Source organism: Eleutherodactylus coqui, chromosome 4 (genome assembly GCF_035609145.1).
Source record: "Eleutherodactylus coqui strain aEleCoq1 chromosome 4, aEleCoq1.hap1, whole genome shotgun sequence".
NCBI classification, from domain to species: domain Eukaryota; kingdom Metazoa; phylum Chordata; class Amphibia; order Anura; family Eleutherodactylidae; genus Eleutherodactylus; species Eleutherodactylus coqui.
Genome location: NC_089840.1, coordinates 202,501 through 226,138, shown reverse-complemented (window position 1 = coordinate 226,138; position 23,638 = coordinate 202,501). Strand labels below are relative to the sequence as shown.

Here is a 23,638-nt window from a genome sequence, read left to right as displayed (position 1 = left end):
GTGTCATCAGTCAGTTTTGGGATAGTTATCGTGTGTCATCAGTCAGTGGTGGGATAGTTATCGGGTGTCATCAGTCAGTGATGGGATAGTTATCGGGTGTCATCAGTCAGTGATGGGATAGTTATCGGGTGTCATCAGTCAGTTTTGGGATAGTTATCGTGTGTCATCAGTCAGTGATGGGATAGTTATCGGGTGTCATCAGTCAGTGATGGGATAGTTATCGGGTGTCATCAGTCAGTGATGGGATAGTTATCGGGTGTCATCAGTCAGTGATGGGATAGTTATCGGGTGTCATCAGTCAGTGATGGGATAGTTATCGGGTGTCATCAGTCAGTTTTGGGATAGTTATCGGGTGTCATCAGTCAGTGGTGGGATAGTTATCGGGTGTCATCAGTCAGTGATGGGATAGTTATCGGGTGTCATCAGTCAGTTTTGGGATAGTTATCGGGTGTCATCAGTCAGTGATGGGATAGTTATCGGATGTCATCAGTCAGTGATGGGATAGTTATCGAGTGTCATCAGTCAGTGATGGGATAGTTATCGGGTGTCATCAGTCAGTGATGGGATAGTTATTGGATGTCATCAGTCAGTGGTGGGATAGTTATCGGGTGTCATCAGTCAGTGATGGGATAGTTATCGGGTGTCATCAGTCAGTGGTGGGATAGTTATCGGGTGTCATCATTCAGTGATGGGATAGTTATCGGGTGTCATCAGTCAGTGATGGGATAGTTATCGGGTGTCATCAGTCAGTGATGGGATAGTTATTGGGTGTCATCAGTCAGTGATGTGATAGTTATCGGGTGTCATCAGTCAGTGATGGGATAGTTATCGGGTGTCATCAGTCAGTGATGGGATAGTTATCGGGTGTCATCAGTCAGTGGTGGGATAGTTATCGGGTGTCATCATTCAGTGATGGGATAGTTATCGGGTGTCATCAGTCAGTGGTGGGATAGTTATCGGGTGTCATCAGTCAGTGATGGGATAGTTATTGGGTGTCATCAGTCAGTGATGTGATAGTTATCGGGTGTCATCAGTCAGTGATGGGATAGTTATCGGATGCCATCAGTCAGTGGTGGGATAGTTATCGGATGTCATCAGTCAGTGATGGGATAGTTATTGGATGTCATCAGTCAGTGATGTGATAGTTATCGGGTGTCATCAGTCAGTGATGGGATAGTTATTGGATGTCATCAGTCAGTGGTGGGATAGTTATCGGGTGTCATCAGTCAGTGATGGGATAGTTATCGGGTGTCATCAGTCAGTGATGGGATAGTTATCGGGTGTCATCAGTCAGTGGTGGGATAGTTATCGGGTGTCATCAGTCAGTGATGGGATAGTTATCCGATGTCATCAGTCAGTGATGGGATAGTTATCGGGTGTCATCAGTCAGTGGTGGGATAGTTATCGGGTGTCATCAGTCAGTGGTGGGATAGTTATCGGGTGTCATCAGTCAGTGTTTTGGATGGTATTTATGCTCTCTTACGTGTCTGAATAATAAAAGGTCCAGCAGGCAGGACAGACGGCACTTTCTCCTGACAATGACTCAAGGAAGACTTTACCAATCTGCTCCCTCCCCCACCCAACTGGTTGTCTGATACACTGTAGAACTGACAAAGACACCCAGCATTACCGCTGTGTGACCAGCAGGGGGCAGACAGGCTTCTCTCTCACCTTCTCCCAGAACTTTGCAACTTTACCAGAAGTTCGCCGAACTTTTCAGCTTGCTCCTCCCTGCTATATCCGTTTGTGTGGCCCCGGGGCAGAGCTGCAGCTGAGGGGGCTGCAGGCATGTGGCCGGTGGAGTGTGAGCTCTTGTGACTACATCGATGGCTATGATGATGGTGGGCCTGGCTCTTGTACTTCTGGGGGCTCTAGGGGGCTCCGCCAAGTTCTCCTTCCCCTTGAAGATGTCCCCAGCTCTGGTCAGCCAGCCCAGGCCAGTGTCTCCGGCCCCCCAGAAGGACATAGTGGGGCTCTCCCTGGCCTCGGACCCCAGCGGCAAGATCAACTTCATGGCGATGGTGGATAATCTGGAGGGCGACTCAGGTAGGGGGTACTACCTGGAGCTGATTATAGGTACCCCCCCACAGACGGTAAGTACCCTAGAGGAGAGGGAGTACATACATACTTCTGTTCCATAACCTGCAGTGTGTTTATGATTTGCAGCTCCTGTCAGTGCATGCTGGGGGTTGTAGTCCTACTGGGGACCACTGTAGGTAATTTATATAGCCTTCCTGATCGCTGAAGTAGTTCTGCAGAACCTCTTTGTCACATGGGGGTCTCTGTACTTGGAGCTCTGCCCCTCCCCCACCATATTTATGCTCTGGGGCTCATTGTGGTCTGGGCCATCCACTGTGGGGGTCCGCAGGCTTCTGCTTTTTGCTGTTCTTCAAGTGGCTCTTTAGTAAATAGCAGAGACCCTCATTCTGCGTTCCCTCAGCACACCGGGAATTATAAGTTGTCGTCTTTTGGGGTTTAGAATCTGAAACTTCCGTGGTTTTCCTGAAATGAATTTGCCTCCCAGTAGGAGCGCCGCTCTGACTGCCACAATGCGGAGCATTAAAGGGAATTTCCCACATGAGCACTTATTCCTCTATGTTCATCAGCAGCGATCACACGTGTGCCTGTGATATGGAGAGCGGATGGACCCTCTCATATCTACATGTTTACTTGGGTTCTCACAGAACCCCTTCGGACCCCACCATGTACACACGTCATGTATGTCATTGTGCAGCATTCAGTGCATCTATGCCATATGGATGGCGTGGGCTCAAAGTCAGTTGTGACTGACACCCAGCATCCCGACGGGGATCCCAGAGTACATAGTTTCCCACTGTTAACCCCCTACATGCTGAACTCCATGTTGGTTGTAGCATGTATGGAGTTAAGAGGCAGCTCCTCCTGTGATGTCATTGAACCTCTGCCATGAAACCACAGGGGGTTCGCTATGGCATCCAGAGGCCTTACAGTGGCCCACTTGTCTGTCATGGTTTTCAGTGTAAATCAATAGCGATAATGCACTGCATAACAGAAGTATTGCAGTGTATTATTTGAGCGATCATAAGATCACAGGTTCAAGTCCCCTACAGGGACGTAACTCCCACCCATCCAAAAAAAATCCATGCAAGAAGAAAATTAACAAAGAGAACAGTTTTTTTGCGTACTTTCCCTCTTTAAATTTTTTTTTTTTTTTAATGAAGGCTCTGTCTCTGGTATTGCCACAGCCATAACGACCCACATGGCAAATTCCATAAGAAAAGCAATAGGTGAGCGAAAAGTCAGATGTGCCTCAAAATGGTAGCAATGAAAAGTACTGCTTGTCACACAACATTAACCCCTCGCAGGGCTCCATCCATGGAACATAAACAGGTTCTTTGTCTTTGAATGAAGCAATGCAAATAAAATATTTTCCAAAGAGTTTTTATTGTTTAGTGTGTTAACAAGAAAAAACTATATAATTTTGGTATCCTCTTATTCGTACCGACCCACAGAACAAGGTTATCATGTAATTTACAACCATAGTGGATGCCTTTAAAAAAATGGCAGAATTGATGTTTCCTCATTCTGTCCCCTCAAAAAAAATTTGTAAAAGTTATGCAATATATTAAATGTACCACAAAATGGCCCCAATAAAAACTCCAGCTTACCATACAAAGAGCAACCCTCATGTGGCTTACAGCAAGCGAAATGTAAGCTATCTGTGGGACATAATGCAAAGGCAGTAAGAGGGGGGCAGAGAAGGGTGATCAGTGTGTTGTGCCAAGTGATGACCCCTTGGGCTCAAATGTCATTCTTTCCCTGCCCTTAAAGGGGTTGTCTCGCGGCAGCAAGTGGGGTTATACACTTCTGTATGGCCATATTAATGCACTTTGTAATATACATCGTGCATTAAATATGAGCCATACAGAAGTTATTCACTTACCTGCTCCGTTGCTAGCGTCCCCGTCGCCATGGATCCGTCTAATTTCGCTTTCTTCTGGCGTTTTTAGACGCGCTTGCGCTGTGCAGTCTTCTTCCTGGTGAATGGGGCCGCTCGTGCCGGAGAGAGCTGATCATCGTAGCTCCGCCCCGTCATGTGTGTCGATTCCAGCCAATCAGGAGGCTGGAATCGGCAATGGACCGCACAGAGCCCACGGTGCACCATGGGAAAGGACCCGCGGTGCATCGTGGGTGAAGATCCCGGCGGCCATCTTGGTGAAGGAAGAAGTAGGAAGAAGGAAGACGTCGCAGAGCGGGGATTCGGGTAAGTAATATGTTTTTTTTTTTGTTTTGTTTTTTAACACATCCATTGGGGTTGTCCTGCGCCGAACGGGGGGCCTATGGAAAAAAAAACAACCTGTTTCGGCGCGAGACAACCCCTTTAAATCTGAAGATAAGAGCTGTTTGTGATACATTTTATGTTTATAGTTGGATTAGTTTATGTTGGATACATTTGTCAGTGCTACAATGTTCACTCGGTGATTTAAATCTGGGACTCTACGGTCCGCATGCAGAACCCAGCTCTGCCAGCAGCGGCGTCTGCGGGTACCTGCTTGCTTTCTTTTTCTTCTGTACTGCAGATGGTCCTGCTTTTCCCATGTCATCACCTAGCGATGAGGTGGAATCCGCAGCCTTTCTGCAATGTGATTGCGGAAGGGCCGTGGATTGGATGGCTTCCATTTACTTCAGTGGAAGCCTTCAGTACCGAATCTGCACAAAAATGGAGCATGCTGTGATATTTTTTTCCCTCCGCTTACGGAAACACAATTGGTTTCCAGGAGTGTGCTGGAAGAATCGATTTTTCCCGTAGCATGGTATGGGCGCTATTCGCTCAGGATCTGCAGTGCAGACGCCCGCCGCGTATTCCGTAGCCAATAATTATCCCCGTCTGCTGGGCCTCATGTTGAATGCTCTTAACTTGGAAGCCAAATGACGTAAAGTTTCCACTGGCCCCTTTTATTTTTTACTATCATTAAAGGGGTTGACTGAGATAGAGATTGTTTTTCTGCATAACATGACTCCCTGCTTGTCCCCTGCCAGTCCTTCGCTTCTTCCCGGTGAGGTAATGTTTGCGGGCTGCAGTCAGCTTGTACCATCCCATAATCCTGCTGCTGCAGCCAATGACAGAGCTCAGGGACGATCGCTCATCTCTGCCATTGGCTGCAGCAGCCTGTAAACATTACCTCACCAGCGAAGAGTATGAGCTCTTATGTTATGCAGACGGAGATCCGTTTCTATAAAGGCTCTGCATCTCGGACGACCCCTTTTAACATGTATCTCTGTCTTAATTGTTTGGCTCCGTTTATAATTTTAGCATTTCTGGTTTTGCCAGCAATGTTATGAATATTATATGTCTGGGGTATTTATTACTGATGACCTTTCTTCATAATATGTCATCAATAATTGATTGGCGACGGTCTGCTCTCATTGACTTCATTGCAGTACCAAACCATGCCACTGCAATACAGACAGCGCTCTCACAGCAGGCTTGGCCATCAGCTGATCGTAGGATCCTGAGCAGCAGACTCCCTGCTGATCAACTTTTGATGACCTCTCCTCAGGATAGGTCACCACTAGTCTAAGTCTGTAAAAGTTCTGGACGAACCCCTAAACAGTTATGACAGATCTAACGTGTCAGTCGTGCTACGTTTCCTTGTTGTCAAGGAATGTCATGTTTTGTGGTCTATGTGTGATATTTTATAATACATTTTTGGTTAAAGTGGTTTTCCCGAGCGATGTATAATGAAAGGTTTTGCAACATTCTAATAGAATTTGTTTACTTTCCTTACAATTCTCAAGATCTCTGCTTGCTGTCAGTGGCTGGAAACATGTTTACAACCAGATGCTGGAAATCAAGGAAGACTTGAATGAGTATTCTGGGTCCTCTACCATTGATGACCTATCCTCGGTCAGCTGATTGTCCGACCTTACTGATTTTAATAGGAGTGGAGCTGACCATTACTCCTCCAGCTATGACCACCGTTGACCATGTCTAGCCCGCTGCACTCAGTTACAAATGTCGCAAACACTCAGAGCTTGAAAGTAATCTAGATATATGCATCCCCCACCCCTCTCCATTCACTAACACAGCGACCGTTCAGTACTGAATGGCTGCTGTGTACACTGACCGATCAGCTCATCGTTTAGTGCTCATGCCCATAAGCATCATGGGATGCGCCCGCGGATTTACGCTGTGGAAATACCGCAATATTAAACAAAAGTGCCTGCGAGTGATCGCGGGATTCTGTGTGGATTTCTGCAGTCTCCATTAATGCTATATTAATGGAGACCTCCCGCAGCATAAATCTGTGGCAAAAGAACATCCGCAGCAGAATTCTGCATGTGAGCATTGGCAGGCGGAAAGCTATTGAACCCAATAGCTGCGGAATTCTCGGACGGATTTCCACTGCGGGAAACGCGGTAGAAATCAGTTTGTGGGCATTCACCCTTAAGGTGGATTTAGATTGAAAGATGATCGCTCAAACGGCAGTTTGAGTCACAGTTTTGAGCGATCATCTTTTCATAACTCGAAGTAGCTAATTAGCTACTTAAGAGTTAATGCAGGTGGAGTGAGATGCTGCGATAGCTCCAAGAACAATGCAGCTGTTTTGTATATGCAAACAGCTGTTTTGTTCTCTTGGTGTCCTGCTGAGCTGCTAGCCCCGAAAAACAGCGTGAGTGCTGACAGCTCATTTGTTCTCATAGCTTTCAGCTGGTATCCCGCTGGGAAGTCCCAGTGGGATACTAGCTCAAAGAATGCCATCAGTGCTGCCCGCTGAGATATCTGCATTGTTGATTTCTAGCTTGCTAGAAATGCGCGATCAGTGAACAGTGCAGGATGGCTCAAAAGATGGCTTTAGGCTGCATACAATCCTGAACAATGATCATTCAGGCAAACAGCAGCCAGCCAGTACTGAACGACCGCTGTGTTATGTCAATGGAGAGGCGAGGGGGAGCAAGAAGGGAAATCTCCAGCCGCCCCGCTGCGAGCCAACGATACTCGCTATTGGGCAGCAGCATGCGGACGAGTGGCGGCCATCATTAGCCTGACATTCGTCCCGTGTAAATGGGGCTTTAGCTAATAGGGCTAAGGTAGGTGACCTGCTGAGTCCTAGGATATAAGTGCTATGCTTACCTTCGCTCTCCCGGTCAACGTTGAAAGCCATTGGGCGATGCTGCTGAGTAATCTGCCCATTCTAATTTTAAAAATGAGTGGACTACTTTGCAGCGCTGCTCCAAACTTTCTGGTGCCTTCTGAAAACAGTTGATGGTTGGCTGAGAATAACCAAGTCATGGATACTATCGTGGCTGCCCACGTCTCCAAATAACCCAGGTCATGTGGCCCTTCTCTGGGTGCAGCATCTTATCAGGTGTGCGTTCAAGGGGTTGTGCCAGTCCTAAAGTTATCCCTATCTACAGTGATGTCAACCTGGGAGAGTTCTTCGCAGGGTGATACGTCATCAGCAGGTTGTGGTAAAATTGGAGTGGGTTTTCAAGGAGTGTGGGTCATAAAAGGGTGGGGCTTAATATATTCACACCCCCTATAATATTAGACCCCTAAATCAACTTCAGACTCAATGTAATAATTCCTTATAAAAAAAAATATGCCAACATGGAGGTTGTACTGATAAATGTTAAAGTACGGGGTCCCTTGCAATGTCATTGAGGAGTGGCCGCACATCGGATGGCTTCCATAGACATCAATGGAAGCCGTCTGCACAGAATCACAGCATGCTGCGATTTCTTCTCTGCAAGCCGAAAATCGCACTCTATTTCTGCTTGTGGAGATGAAATCGCGATTTGCTTTAGCATGCTAATGGCTGTATTTGCTGCGAATCCGGCCGTGTGCAGGCGGCTGAGGGTTCCTTGTCCAGATCTGCATTTGCATGTGTGAATTTTGATGACGGCATTTTCTTTTACATGTGAAAGCACCCTAAATAGAGATGAGCGAGCATTGCCCTTAGCGAGTATGCTCGCTCATCACTAGCCCTAAACCTTTCCCTCTTCTCGTTTTCCTGTTCTGCAGCATTTTTCATGGTCGGCAGTTAACCAAAAGCTCTGTTCCTAAATTGGCCCCAACGCAGGCCGGAGCTCCGCACCCTCCAACGGACTCGTTTTGCGGTAGCTGCTCACTGAGCAACCTTTTAAACGACCCCCTATAATATTATGTCAATCTAATTTTCTTTTAAATTCCTTAGATTTTTTTTCTTTTTCCCGCCCATGGTCACATGATTGTGGCACAAATTTCAAGGGTGCTTTTAGATGGAACAATTATTATTCAAACAAGCGAAAGTGAAGAATGATCGTTCCGTCTAAAAGCGCAGAGACAACCGAACGCTAATTGTTCGCTTTTCACTCGTCAGTCATTTTATGCAGGCATAAAAACCATCGTTGGCTCGCTTCTCGTTCAGTTAAACTTGTCATAATTGCTGTATGATGAATCTGCTGGTATAAGCAGAGCGAGCGAGCTTCATGCAAAAGATTATTGGTTCCTCGTAAAGGGCCTAAGATTCCTGTTGGAGAAACTGTGACCGGTTTTCCTCCATGTACAGGCAGCTGTGAAGACCCCACCAAACTGCTAACATCTCAGCTTCCTTGTTCCCTGGGTGTAGGCGGTTACTGGGGTCACCTGAGGACATGATTGCTAAACAACCTGAGTTATTGGCTGCAAAGTCACCTCCGAATGAAACATTGAGTGAGAGCCTGGGCACCACGGGACAACCTTCTGGTGGGCCAGTCAGACCCTCGTTGCTGTGGGCATTGACCTTAAAGGGTTTTAAGGGACTTGAATATTGATGACCTGTCCTCAAGAATTGCTCATCGGTATTGAAACTGTGGGGGTTTGACTCCTGCCGCCCCTGACAAACTGCTGTTTGAGGTTTCATTGTTTACTAGGCTCCATACGTTTCATAGTAAAGCATTTGACAAAGTATCTCATACCAGACTTGTTGAAAAAAGGCCCAAATCTGGGATTGACAAGACAACTGTTAGGGGGATTCACAACTGGCTGAGTGATCGTACTTAAAGAGTGGTCATAAATGGCTGCACATCCAAGTGGAAGAATGTATCAAGTGGGGACCACAAGGCTCTGTCCTAGGCCCAGGGTTGGTCAACATTGTTATAAATGATCTAGAGGAGGGAATTGTGGGAAACTGATTTGCCAACAACACAAAGCTAGGAGGGATAGCTAATAGAGATGAGCGAGCATACTCGCTAAGGACAACTACTCGAGCGAGCATTGTCCTTTTCGAGTACCTGCCCGCCCGTGAGAAAAGATTTGGGTGTCGGCGAGGGGACCCCTCTCCCCCTCTCCCCGGTCTACAAATATCTGAAGGGCTGTCACAGTGCAGAGGGATCAGCCCTATTCTCATCTGCACAAGGAAAGACTAGAAGCAATGGGATGAAACTGAAAGGGAGGAGACACAGATTAGATATTAGACAGTGAGGGGGATCCATGAGTGGAACAGGTTGCCACGGGAGGTGGTGAGTTCTCCTTCAATGGAAGTCTTTAGAGGCGGACAGCCATCTGTCTGGGATAATTTAGTGATCCTGCACAGATCCTGCAATATCCTCTCCCCCCCCCCCCCCCCCCCCAATGTAACAGGAACTTGGCAGATCTTTTCCCAACTGATCCTGTGATTGTGCAAGCGTTTTCTTGTGTGATGACGCGCTGCGCACACGGCGTACACATGAAGAGCAACATCTCTGCCAGGGGCTAAAGCACTACGGTGAGAGAGCAAGTATGTAGAAAATCTAGGCCTCGGGGAGTGACCGGTTCAGCCCGTCACATTTGTGGCGTGGTCATTAACCCTTCCCTGTCATAATCAATGACTAATCTTACGTGTTAGGGTTTTTCTTTTCTTTGTAAGATTTTATAAACTCCACTTTGTGAGGGGTCAGTTCATGTGAAGAGGGGCATTATGTGAAATAATCACGTTTACTTTTGCTCAGACTTTTATAGCGCAGAAGATGAAAGGCACCAAAATTCATAAACCTAACGTGCAGATTTCAACACAGATTTGAAAATTTCTTAATTCTGCATCAAAATCCAAAGTTAAGGTCTTCAAGTTTTGGTGTACCTGTTGACATGGAAACATTCTGCAGCATGTTGCGGAATATACCATTCTATGTAGAAGCACCCTTAAAGGGCTATTCCAGTACTTGTACTATTGATGACCCGTCCTCAGGATACCAATAATTGGCTGGTGGGGGTCCACCACTCGGGACCCCCACCTGTCAGTGCAGTGGGACAGAAATGTAATGGCCATTGAAACCAATGGGAGGGCTGCTTTCTATTACTATTTGGGCTCTGACCGCAGTGATGGACCAGAAGTGTATTAAGAGGTAGCGCTGTCATTTATTTAAACCGGAGTGAAGCCCCCTATTACACTTATGGCCCTGACCAACGATGACTATGTCTAGCCTGCTGCACTGACAGCAGGATGGGTGATCAACTGATTGGTGAGGATCCCAAGCGGCGGACCCACACCGATCAACTATTGATGACCTATATTCAGGATAGGTCATCAATAGTAAAAGTCCTGGAAAACCCCTTTTAAAGGGAACTTTACCAGGCCCTATGACCACCTAAAGCTCTAGAATGAGGGCCGCTGAGTCTGGTGATGTGATATTTCTCACTCGCCTGCCTCGCTGTCCGCCCCCAAACCCTGTTCTCTGTCAATCTGCTTACACTGCCCATAATCCATGTCCCTATTCCACGAACCCATAACCTTACTTTACGACTTAGTTCATGGGACCTGATGGCTGCACAAGAAAGATACATTCACATGGTGCAGATTAACTGTGGATCTGCAGTGGATGAGCTCTTCTCAAACCTCAACCACATGCTACGAAAAGAAAACCTGCAGAAAATTCACCTTTCGTGGGATTTGAGCCCACCAGCATGTCAACCTGTGTGAGCTAAAGTCCAGACCATACGAACCGGTTTTGTATCCTGAGTGGATGCGGGCGGGCTGCGCCTCTGATCACATCTGGGGGTTCTCCATTCTGTACAGCTCTATATATGGAGGTTCTGTATATATAGAGTAAAGGCTCTGCAGCTTCATAGTTCAGAGTTCATGTCTCATAGGTAACCCAGATAAGGACACAAGATTCAAGAAACTGGAGTCCTGGGATATCTGGTCATCTGTTTCCCAGTTAAAATACTAGAAATAGTCTTAAGATTTTTTTTTTTTTTTTATAAAAATGAGACCCCTTTCGGGGGGGGGGGGGGGGGCTCGGGACTCCCATCCCATTAAACGACTTGGGTACATTTTCCCCTTTGTTTGCTAGTGTTTCATCACCTGTTGCTATCGTACGCTATCCCCATGCAGGTTAAAGGTTGGGTTGGGCTCCTTCTCATCAGTGGTCTCTATGGTGCATACTCTTCTGTATGAGAGCAACGTTTTGCTGCCGGGGAGGTTGGGAGCCACATATCTGCCAGGCTTTCTTCCAGGTAAAGAGAAGGATTCGCACAGCATAATCTCACCGGAATATGTTTGCACACCTTTACCTGCCCTGCTGGAGTCTGGCGCAGACTGATACGACTAGTATGTAAATAGTATTACTCACGTTAACCCAGTCTTAACACTGTGGCTAATTTTGTCACGGCCGAACAGGAAATAATGGGGCGAGGTAATTGGGAAGGAGATGTCTGAGGCCTACAACATAGAAGAATGTGCTGTAGAACGAACCCCTTAGCGTTCCGCACCGCCGTACTGGATATAACCAGTGAGGAGAAGCCTTCATATGCGTCTCAATCGTTCTTGGACCCGCCATGTAAAGGATAGGAATCCACTGTATGTGGGGAGGGTGATGGAGCCTAAAAGCCCTTTTACATGGCCACTGATCAGATGAATGCTTGTTTGCCTGAATTTTTTTGTTTCACTGATCGTTGGTCCACGTAAAAGACCCCACGGTCAGCCGGTGAATGAGCAATCTTGTTTCTTGGCCATGTCTTGTGTGAACATAAAAATGCTCGCTCCTTAGTAACACATCTACTTGTGTAGGCCGTGAGCACCTGACCAGGGACTGCTGTACGGGGTCGGACAATTGCTGGAACCGTTCTTCGCCCTCTTTTCACAGCTAATCGGACATGTTGGTTACCACCACCAGATTATGTGCCACGCAAAAGTCAAATTTCTCTTGCAAAAGTCAATAGGAGTTTCTAATGTTAAAAATGCACTGCACAAAAAAATCGCAAGTTTGTGCATTACGATGTGATAAAACGGAGGCTCCATAGGGAAACATGGGCTAGAAAAGAGCAAAACACAGAACGTTAGAACCGGCTGTGACTTAAAATCATTATTTTTCTGCCACACGACATCGCAAGTGAAAACCTTGCATATGGGTATGAAACAATTGAAAATCATTGGTTTTATAATTTTTGCTTTTTCACTTAGTTTCGCATTGCACAATTTTATCACAAGTATGAAGGAACATTGCATCATTAGCTAAGTATGAGTGTTACATCTTGTATCACATTATTAGCTAAGAGGTTACAGATTCTATGTCACTTGGAACATGACTGGGAGGTCAATACTGAGACAAAGTATCTTTTCCAGTAGACCAACAGGCATGAAACGTCCTCATCCCATCACCAAATGTTCCTCTCACTTCTAGGGGTTCCACAAATATAACACCACCTCATCCCATCACCAATGGTTCCTCTAACTTCTAGGGATTCCATATATATGACACCACCTCATTCCATCACCAAAGGTTCCTCTCACTTCTAGGGGTTCCACAGATATGACACCACCTTATCCCATCACCAAAGGTTCCTCTCACTTCTAGGGGTTCCACAGATATGACACCACCTCATCCCATCACCAAAGGTTCCTCTCACTTCTAGGGGTTCCACAGATATGACACCACCTCATCCCATCACCAAAGGTTCCTCTCACTTCTAGGGGTTCCACAGATATGACACCACCTCATCCCATCACCAAAGGTTCCTCTCACTTCTAGGGGTTCCACAGATATGACACCACCTCATCCCATCACCAAAGGTTCCTCTCACTTCTAGGGGTTCCACAGATATGACACCACCTCATCCCATCACCAAAGGTTCCTCTCACTTCTAGGGGTTCCACAGATATGACACCACCTTATCCCATCACCAAAGGTTCCTCTCACTTCTAGGGGTTCCACAGATATGACACCACCTCATCCCATCACCAAAGGTTCCTCTCACTTCTAGGGGTTCCACAGATATGACACCACCTCATCCCATCACCAAAGGTTCCTCTCACTTCTAGGGGTTCCACAGATATGACACCACCTTATCCCATCACCAAAGGTTCCTCTCACTTCTAGGGGTTCCACAGATATGACACCACCTCATCCCATCACCAAAGGTTCCTCTCACTTCTAGGGGTTCCACAGATAGGGCACCTCCTCATCCCATCACCAAAGGTTCCTCTCACTTTTAGGGGTTTGACAGATATTACATGTGCTCATCACTTCACCAAAGTTTCCTCTCACTTCTAGGGGTTCCATATTTATGTCCCCACCTCATCCTCTCACTAAAGTTCCCCTGACTTCTAGGCGTTCCACAGATATGACACCTCCTCAACCCGTCACCAAAGGTTCCCCTCACTTCTTTCGGTTCCACATACATGACACCACCTCAACCGATCATCAAATGTTCCTCTCATTTCTAGGGGTTCCACAAATAGAACACCACCTCATCCCATCACCAATGGTTCCTCTCACTTATAGGGGTTCCATAGATATGACACCACCTCATTCCATCACCAAAGGTTCCCCTCACTTCTAGGGGTTCCACAGATATGAGACATCCTCATCCCGTCACCAAAGGTTCCCCTTACTTATGACACCTTCTCAACCCATCACCAAAGGTTCCTCTCACTTCTAGGGGTTCCACAGATATGACATCCTCATCCCATCACCAAAGGTTCCTCTCACTTCTAGGGGTTCCACAGATATAACACCACCTCATCCCGTCACCAAAGGTTCCTCTCACTTCTAGGGGTTCCAAAGATATGACACCTCCTCAACCGGTCACCAAAGGTACTTCCCACTTCTTCTAGGGGTTTGACAGATATTACACTTGCTCAACGCTTCACCAAAGTTTCCCCTAACTTCTAGGGGTTCCATATTTATGTCCCCACCTCATCCTGTCACCAAATGTTCCCCTCACTTCTAGGAGTTCAACAGATATGACACCTCCTCAACCCGTCACCAAAGGTTCCCCTCACTTCTAGGGGTTCCACAGATATGACACCACCTCATCCCATCACCAAAGTTTTCCCTAACTTCTAGGGGTTCCATATTTATGTCCCCACCTCATCCTGTCACCAAAGGTTCCCCTCACTTCTAGGGGTTCCACAGATATGACACCACCTCATCCCATCACCAAAGGTTCCTCTCACTTCTAGGGGTTCCACAGATATGACACTTCCTCATCCCGTCATCAAAGGTTCCAATTTGACTCAAAAAATGTGAAACCTTTATACTATTCTATAATGACTGCAGATGACTTCATGCCTGAGTGCCAAGATCTGTACCCAGCGTATTGTGTTGTAAGTAGAGAACAAACATACATTGTATCCTCTCATTGTAAGCAAGCTGATAGATTGTATACAGAAACACTTTCTCTTTGCCTAAGACAAGATACACCTCAAAATACACCCAACACGTTGATTCTTCTTTTGTGTGCATACACCAATAAATTGCTCTTGCCAGGCATGACGACTTAAAGGGGTTGTCCCGCGGCAGCAAGTGGGGTTATACACTTCTGTATGGCCATATTAATGCACTTTGTAATATACATCGTGCATTAAATATTGGCCATACAGAAGTTATACACTTACCCCCTCCGGTGCTGGCGTCCCCGTCTCCATGGCGCTGACCAAAGCCGCCTTCTCCCTGGATTAGACACGCTTGCGCTGAAGGGGCCGCTCTGGCGTGCTCGCGCCGCACAGGTCTTCTGCGCATGCAGAAGTCTGCTACATTCTCTTAAACTTCACTTCTAGTGATTCTATATCGTACTACGGAGTTGTATAAATATTCATACCCTAATTTATACAATTATGAACTGGATCTTTTGGGACTATGGTAGGGTTGAGCCATAGGCCGCCTGCACACAAGCGGAAATTCCGTGGCGGAATTTCCCGCGGGATTTCCGCCGCTGGAAGCCTGCATAGGATTGCGTTAAACTATGCAGACGGACGCAATTTGGCCGCGCAAAATATGGTGCGGCAAACAAATCGCGGCATGCCCTATTCGAGCCCCACACAGAAACGTCACTCACCCGCCGCTGGGTCCGGGCTGCGCGGCAAGCCGGCACATCAAACAGCTGGAGCCGGGGGGCACGGGTGAGTACGCGCTGGTCCCTGCAGGCACTCGGGTCGCGTCCTGCAGCGAGAATCCTCGCCGTCGGATCCGACCCTCCCGTCTGCAGGCGGCCTTAAGAAAGTAAATTCCTTGCCGTTTTCTTCTCAACAGATTTGATCTACATGTAGAATACGTTTATTTGTGGCTCTGGCGTTTCTGTAGTTCTCTGATCTATTAGTATTATGGCTGAGAGCTTGTATTCCACATCAATAGGGTGGGCGCTGTAATTAATGGGTTTTGTGTGTGCATTTATATAATTTCTTCTTTCTTTCACCGTGTCCCCCTCGCCGTCACATGTCCAGTCTTAGTGTGCAGATTGCTTGCATTCAGTGAGTTGTAAAAGCCGGAGTCGTGTGATGGCATGTGATGGAGCCGGGAAGGTTAAGAATCTCAGCTGATGAGGGTGGGGGCGCTTACATGGGTCACCATAGAAGTCCTGTGACCCACGCCTGGCAGCAATCTTTATGGTTCAGGTCACGTAAAATTGTACCGCCTGACCTGCTAAGATGTCAAGTGATGTCCTCCTTCGGTGACCTGGATCTATAGGGGCTCCGAATTCCCCATTGCAGCCCAGAGTTTGATCTGTATGATAAAACTGGATTTTAGGAAGGCATGCAGCACAAGAAATGTGTCCCGCGTTCTACAAGAACTGCAAAGGAATGTGATGGTCTTTGTTGGTCGTCTTCAGTCTGCGACACTGGGGAAAGAGCTTAGTTCATGGGGATTTGAGGTTTTTCATGATGGAACACTGAGCCATGTAACAAGTGCCAATCAATACATTGTTGCTTGTATACATGGCTTGATTCAGAATGTATCGGGTGAAGGTGATCATACATTCCCCTGTACAGCTTCGTCATGGTCAGCAGCACATGCCTTGTTCACACAGGGAGCTGCGCTGCCGACGAGAATGTTTTTTTTTTTTTTGCTCATTTTTTTTTTTCCAGCCAAACAAAAGATGCGATCAGCCGATGAATGCGCGGTTTCTCCTTCGTTGAGGGCAGCTTGACATAGCTTCTTGTCCAATCGTCGGGCCGTGTAAAAAGCCCTTAACATAGGCTATAATGTTGTCCTCTGTGAGCTTGCTGAATTAGAAACCATAAGTTTCCTGCCATTTCTCTTCTTCTGGTGATCCTAGTTATTTGGGGGGATTGCCATCCATGCAGATTCCTAAAATAATAAAGGGACCCTTCAGCAGGATGCAGCAATGAACTGGTAGTCGGAAATAAAAGGTCTCTTGTGGTTTTATCCGCTTCATCATGCCAATTTTACAAAAGGAAGGTCTACCGGACGCATCCAGTTCATACTGTAGCAATTGCAAGCAACTTCTACAAATTCTATGATGTTTGTCATGCAGCATTTTTTCATTTTTGTGCCTTTTAATAGTGATGAGCGATTAGTGGAATAATCTTACCATGCCGGCAACGGGCCAATTTTCAGCAAAAGCATCATGAATTGAGACAGCCAATTCCAACTCCCATTAAAGGGGTTGTCTCGCGCCGAAACGGGGGTTTTTTTTTCCATAGGCCCCCCCGTTCGGCGCAGGACAACCCCAAGGGATGTGTTAAAAAAAAACCAAAACAACATATTACTTACCCAAATCCCCGCTCTGCGACGTCTTCCTTCTTCCTTCACCAAGATGGCCGCCGGGATCTTCACCCACGATGCACCGCGGGTCCTTTCCCATGGTGCACCATGGGCTCTGTGCAGTCCATTGCCGATTCCAGCCTCCTGATTGGCTGGAACACGTGATGGGGCGGAGCTACGCGATGACGCGTAGAAGGGGGCTGAGCCAGAACACCGCTCGTGCCGGACAGAGCAGAAGGGGAGAAGACCGCACAGCGCAAGCTCGTCTAAAAAAGCAAGAAGACATCAGAATTAGACGGATCCATGGAGACGGGGACGCTAGCAACGGAGCAGGTAAGTGAATAACTTCTGTATGGCTCATATTTAATGCACAATGTACATTACAAAGTGCATTAATATGGCCATACAGAAGTATATAACCCCACTTGCTGTCGCGAGACAACCCCTTTAAAGTCAATTGGAGTAAAAATTTATTTCTCTAATTTGCCCTCCAGAAGTTCCCCAATGCAGCCAAAGTCCCTCAAATTAAATAGAACTAAAGACACACATCTGGGGCACAGTGCTCTTCCTACAAATTGGTCAAAATAGTGATGTAGGGGGGTCAGTCGTAGCACAGGGGTGTCACTGAAAGCAAAAGAAGGCCGGCATATGGTCTAAATCAGAAATTGCACCAAAGAAGGTCGGGTACTGGTGTATCTTGACTCCACCAGAAGATTGGGTGGAGACAAGCTACACGCCCACAAGCAACGCCCAGAACTTGATTGGCTGGGCCAGAGAATGGTTTCCATTATGACCCCATGGCCGCTCTCACTTATGCCCTTACCGGCTTCTGCACTAGACTGCAGTGGAGCAGGGACGGGAGAAGAAGGCAGAGCGCCGAGGGCAGTGACACTCCACCACGCTCCCTTCTTCCCTTCCCATCTCCTGCGCTGTCAGTCTCCTCGGTGCCGTCACATGTTGCAAGCATTATGCGATAACGGCAAGGAGACTAACAGCGGGTGACCGCCTTTCCCGGAGCAGGGACGGGGGAGAGGGAGATTATAGTGCAGAGGCCGGCAGGGGTGGTCGCTGAGGGAAGTATCACTGTGAAGCTATAAGGAGGAGGAGGAACCAGCAGGTGCTTCAGCCCAGCCAATAAAGTTGTGGGCGTGCAGCTTGTCTCCACCCATTCTTCTGGTGGAGACAAGATACAACAGTACCGGAAGAGCGTAGGTGTGCTGCTTGCTATAAAAGCAATGTCATAGAATCGGTCTGTGTAAAATTTACCAGGAGAGCAGATCGCTCAAGCACGGACCTCCTCCAAGGAAAAGTTGTAAAGCTGCAGCTTTTTCTTGTGCTCATGAAAATTTTCGTTTTGGAAGGAAGGATTAGAAGAAGGAAGCATGGTGGAAGAAGTGTGCTGCTTATTGAAATATGAAAGCTCTAGCTCTGTATTTCCATATTGGCTTTTCATTCCAGATAGGATCTGACAAAGGAACAGCAGAGGGGGATAATTACCTCATGTGATCTTGTCTCTATGCTTCTCTTAACACATCCCAGAATTGGGTTTGCCTTTTTGGCTGCTGCATCACATTGTTGACTCATGTTCAGTCTATGATCCATTAGTATACCCATGTCTTTTTCACATGTGCTGCTGCTTAGCCCAATTCCTCCCATTCTGTATGTGCTTTTTTTCATTTTTGTTGCCCAGATGTAGGACTTTGCATTTCTCCTGGTTAAATACCATTCTGTTAGTTGCTGCCCACTGTACAAGCTTTTATAGGTCTTTTTGAAACCTCTCTCTCTCTTTCCTAGTGTTAGCTATCCCTCCTAGCTTTGTGTCATCAGCATATTTGATCAGTTTCCCATCAATTCCCTCCTCCAGATCATTTATAACAATGTTGACCAACATTGCGCCTAGGACAGAGCCTTGTGGTCCCACTTGATACATTCTTCCACTTGGATGTGCAGCCATTTATGACCACTCTTTGAGTATGATCACTCAGCCAGTTGTGAATCCACCTAACAGTTGTCTTGTCAATCCCAAATTTGGTCATTTTTTTCAATAAGTCTGGTATGGGATACTTTGTCAAATTCTGTAGCTTCAATGGGAGCCGCTTGACGTGCCAACTTAGTGCGTCCTCTACCACCACTGACATGTCCCCTTCCCCTTGCTTCCTTCATGTCTCCTGTTTATTTACTTTTTTACTTGAGTCTTTTTGTTTGTTTACTTTTTGTGTAGTTTTATGAAATTTTTCAGATAACTTTGCAGTTTGCAGAAAGCCACTACTAGCTGTATATGGCCTGCAAATAATTTGTAGTGGCTGGACTGGTGACTTTGAATGACATCTGAGGCTGTTGACATGCACCCTGTGCATTTGGGGTTTCCCTGTCTTTTTTTTGTTTGTTTTTATATTAACACAAAACACCACCACCAACTGAATAAGCCGTAATCTCTGGGTGTCACAATACTTAAAGGGGTTGTCCCGCGAAAGCAAGTGGGGTTATACACTTCTGTATGGCCATATTAATGCACTTTGTAATATACATCGTGCATTAAATATGAGCCATACAGAAGTTATTCACTTACCTGTTCCGTTGCTGGCGTCCTCGTCTCCATGGTGCCGTCTAATCTTCAGCGTCTAATCGCCCGATTAGACGCGCTTGCGCAGTCCGGTCTTCTCCTTTGAATGGGGCCGCTCGTGCCGGAGAGCGGCTCCTCGTAGCTCCGCCCCGTCACGTATGCCGATTCCAGCCAATCAGGAGGCTGGAATCGGCAATGGACCGCACAGAAGCCCTGCGGTCCACCGAGGGTGAAGATCCCGGCGGCCATCTTCACAAGGTAAGTATGAAGACGCCGGACCGCGGGGATTCGGGTAAGTACTATCTGTTTTGTTTTTTTTTTATCCCTGCATCGGGTTTGTCTCGCGCCGAACGGGGGGGCTATTGAAAAAAAAAACCCCGTTTCAGCGCGGGACAACCCCTTTAAGGACAGAAGGCCACAGATAACAGCTTATATCTCTTTGAACTGTCTGTTTGTTGTAGTGTGATTGAATTCCCTAAACCCCTCCGCTGGCTGCTTAAAGGGGTTGTCCCGTGAAATCAAGTGGGGTTATACACTTCTGTATGGCCATATTAATGCACTTTGTAATGTACATCGTGCATTAAATATGAGCCATACAGAAGTTATTCACTTACCCACTCCGTTGCTGGCGTCCCCGTCTCCATGGCTCCAACTAATTTCTGCATCTTCTGGCTTCTTTAGACGCGCTTGCACTGTCCGGTCTTCTGCTCTGTTGAATGGGGCCGCTCCGGCGTGCTCGCGCTGGAGAGCTGGTCTGCGCGTCGTCATCGTAGCTCCGCCTCCGTCATGTGGTGCCGATCAGCCAATTAGGTGGCTGTAATCGGCAGTGGAACGCAAGACAGGAGAAGATAATCCACGGTGCACCCTTGGGAGAAGACCCGCGGTGCACCCTTGGGAGAAGACCCGCGGTGCACCCTTGGGAGAAGACCCGCGGTGCACCCTTGGGAGAAGAAACTGCCCGAACGGGGATGCAGGTAAGCGATTGTTATTTAATAAAAAAAAAAAAGATTGTTTTTAACAAGGCACAATGTGGGGGTATGTAGAAAAAATTTTTTTTTGTATTTCGCCGCGGGACAACCCCTTTAGGGTCTGCAAATAATTCATGTTGACCGGACTGTGACTTTGAATGACGTCTGAGCCTACACCAAAGCGTAGTTTGTCCACTCTGCTGCTATATATGTTGACAACAGCAGAAATATCCCCTCTCCCAATATACAGACCATGTTTCGTATAGGTATGTAAACTGATGCAGCTTCTTTCTCTGCTCCCTCCAATATAAACCCAGTATACAAGCTTTGGCACCAGCAGCAATATATCCTCTCTAGAATGTGTCCCTAACTGACCATGCGATATATAGGCATGATGTGGCTTATCTGTCTGGCTGCTGATTATATAGTGTCTATATATGAACGTGAAATGTGCCCGGACCATTCTTTACATCCTAAATAGGAAATGTATAGGGGTCGGAACTTAAATATTCAATTCTAAGTATGTAACTGACCCCTGTGTGTGTGTATATACTGAGGAGAATCTACCTCACCTCTGTGTATATACTGAGGAGAATCTACCTCACCTCTGTGTATAGACTGAGGAGAATCTACCTCACCTCTATGTGTATATACTGAGGAGAATCTACCTCACCTCTGTGTATAGACTGAGGAGAATCTACCTCACCTCTGTGTATAGACTGAGGAGAATCTACCTCACCTCTGTGTATAGACTGAGGAGAATCTACCTCACCTCTGTGTATAGACTGAGGAGAATCTACCTCACCTCTGTGTATAGACTGAGGAGAATCTACCTCACCTCTGTGTATAGACTGAGGAGAATCTACCTCACCTCTGTGTATAGACTGAGGAGAATCTACCTCACCTCTGTGTATAGACTGAGGAGAATCTACCTCACCTCTGTGTATAGACTGAGGAGAATCTACCTCACCTCTGTGTGTATAGACTGAGGAGAATCTACCTCACCTCTGTGTATATATACTGAGGAGAATCTACCTCACCCCTATGTGTATATATACTGAGGAGAATCTACCTCACCCCTATGTGTATATATACTGAGGAGAATCTACCTCACCCCTGTGTGTATATATACTGAGGAGAATCTACCTCACCCCTGTGTGTATATATACTGAGGAGAATCTACCTCACCTCTATGTGTATAGACTGAGGAGAATCGACCTCACCTCTATGTGTATAGACTGAGGAGAATCGACCTCACCTCTATGTGTATAGACTGAGGAGAATCGACCTCACCTCTATGTGTATAGACTGAGGAGAATCGACCTCACCTCTATGTGTATAGACTGAGGAGAATCGACCTCACCTCTGTGTATATATACTGAGGAGAATCTACCTCACCCCTATGTGTATATATACTGAGGAGAATCTACCTCACCCCTGTGTGTATATATACTGAGGAGAATCTACCTCACCCCTGTGTGTATATATACTGAGGAGAATCTACCTCACCTCTATGTGTATAGACTGAGGAGAATCGACCTCACCTCTATGTGTATAGACTGAGGAGAATCGACCTCACCTCTATGTGTATAGACTGAGGAGAATCGACCTCACCTCTATGTGTATAGACTGAGGAGAATCGACCTCACCTCTATGTGTATAGACTGAGGAGAATCGACCTCACCTCTATGTGTATAGACTGAGGAGAATCGACCTCACCTCTATGTGTATAGACTGAGGAGAATCGACCTCACCTCTATGTGTATAGACTGAGGAGAATCGACCTCACCTCTATGTGTATAGACTGAGGAGAATCGACCTCACCTCTATGTGTATAGACTGAGGAGAATCGACCTCACCTCTATGTGTATAGACTGAGGAGAATCGACCTCACCTCTATGTGTATAGACTGAGGAGAATCGACCTCACCTCTATGTGTATAGACTGAGGAGAATCGACCTCACCTCTATGTGTATAGACTGAGGAGAATCGACCTCACCTCTATGTGTATAGACTGAGGAGAATCGACCTCACCTCTATGTGTATAGACTGAGGAGAATCGACCTCACCTCTATGTGTATAGACTGAGGAGAATCGACCTCCCCTCTATGTGTATAGACTGAGGAGAATCGACCTCCCCTCTATGTGTATAGACTGAGGAGAATCGACCTCCCCTCTATGTGTATAGACTGAGGAGAATCGACCTCCCCTCTATGTGTATATATACTGAGGAGAATCTACCTCACCTCTGTGTATATACTGAGGAGAATCTACCTCACCTGTGTGTGTGTGTGTGTGTGTGTGTGTGTGTGTGTGTGTATATATATATATGTGCTCAGGAGAATCTACCTCACCTGTGTGTGTGTGTGTGTGTATGTACTGAGGAGAATCTACCTCACCTCTGTGTGTATATACTGAGGAGAATCTACCTCACACCTCTGTGTATATATACTGAGGAGAATCTACCTCACCCCTATGTGTATATATACTGAGGAGAATCTACCTCACCCCTATGTGTATATATACTGAGGAGAATCTACCTCACCCCTATGTGTATATATACTGAGGAGAATCTACCTCACCCCTATGTGTATATATACTGAGGAGAATCTACCTCACCTCTATGTGTATAGACTGAGGAGAATCGACCTCACCTCTATGTGTATATACTGAGGAGAATTGACCTCACCTCTATGTGTATATACTGAGGAGAATCTACCTCACCTCTATGTGTATATACTGAGGAGAATCTACCTCACCTCTATGTGTATATACTGAGGAGAATCTACCTCACCTCTATGTGTATATACTGAGGAGAATCTACCTCACCTCTATGTGTATATACTGAGGAGAATCTACCTCCCCTCTATGTGTATATACTGAGGAGAATCTACCTCCCCTCTATGTGTATATACTGAGGAGAATCTACCTCCCCTCTATGTGTATATACTGAGGAGAATCTACCTCCCCTCTATGTGTATATATACTGAGGAGAATCTACCTCACCTCTATGTGTATATACTGAGGAGAATCTACCTCACCTGTGTGTGTGTGTGTGTGTGTGTGTGTGTGTGTGTGTATATATATATGTGCTCAGGAGAATCTACCTCACCTGTGTGTGTGTGTGTATGTACTGAGGAGAATCTACCTCACCTCTGTGTGTATATACTGAGGAGAATCTACC

The 23,638-nt window shown here is 46.6% G+C and overlaps 1 protein-coding gene across 1 annotated transcript in view; it reads left to right on the top strand.

The window, feature by feature from the left end:
* The first annotated feature begins 1,704 nt into the window (after positions 1-1,704).
* BACE2 (beta-secretase 2) overlaps positions 1,705-23,638 on the top strand; it is a 116,183-nt gene continuing 94,249 nt past the window's right edge. The window contains exon 1 of the mRNA XM_066598948.1: positions 1,705-2,093. Within this exon, the coding sequence (XP_066455045.1) occupies positions 1,827-2,093 (267 nt within the window). The 5' untranslated portion in view covers positions 1,705-1,826. The remainder of the gene's footprint in view (positions 2,094-23,638) is intronic.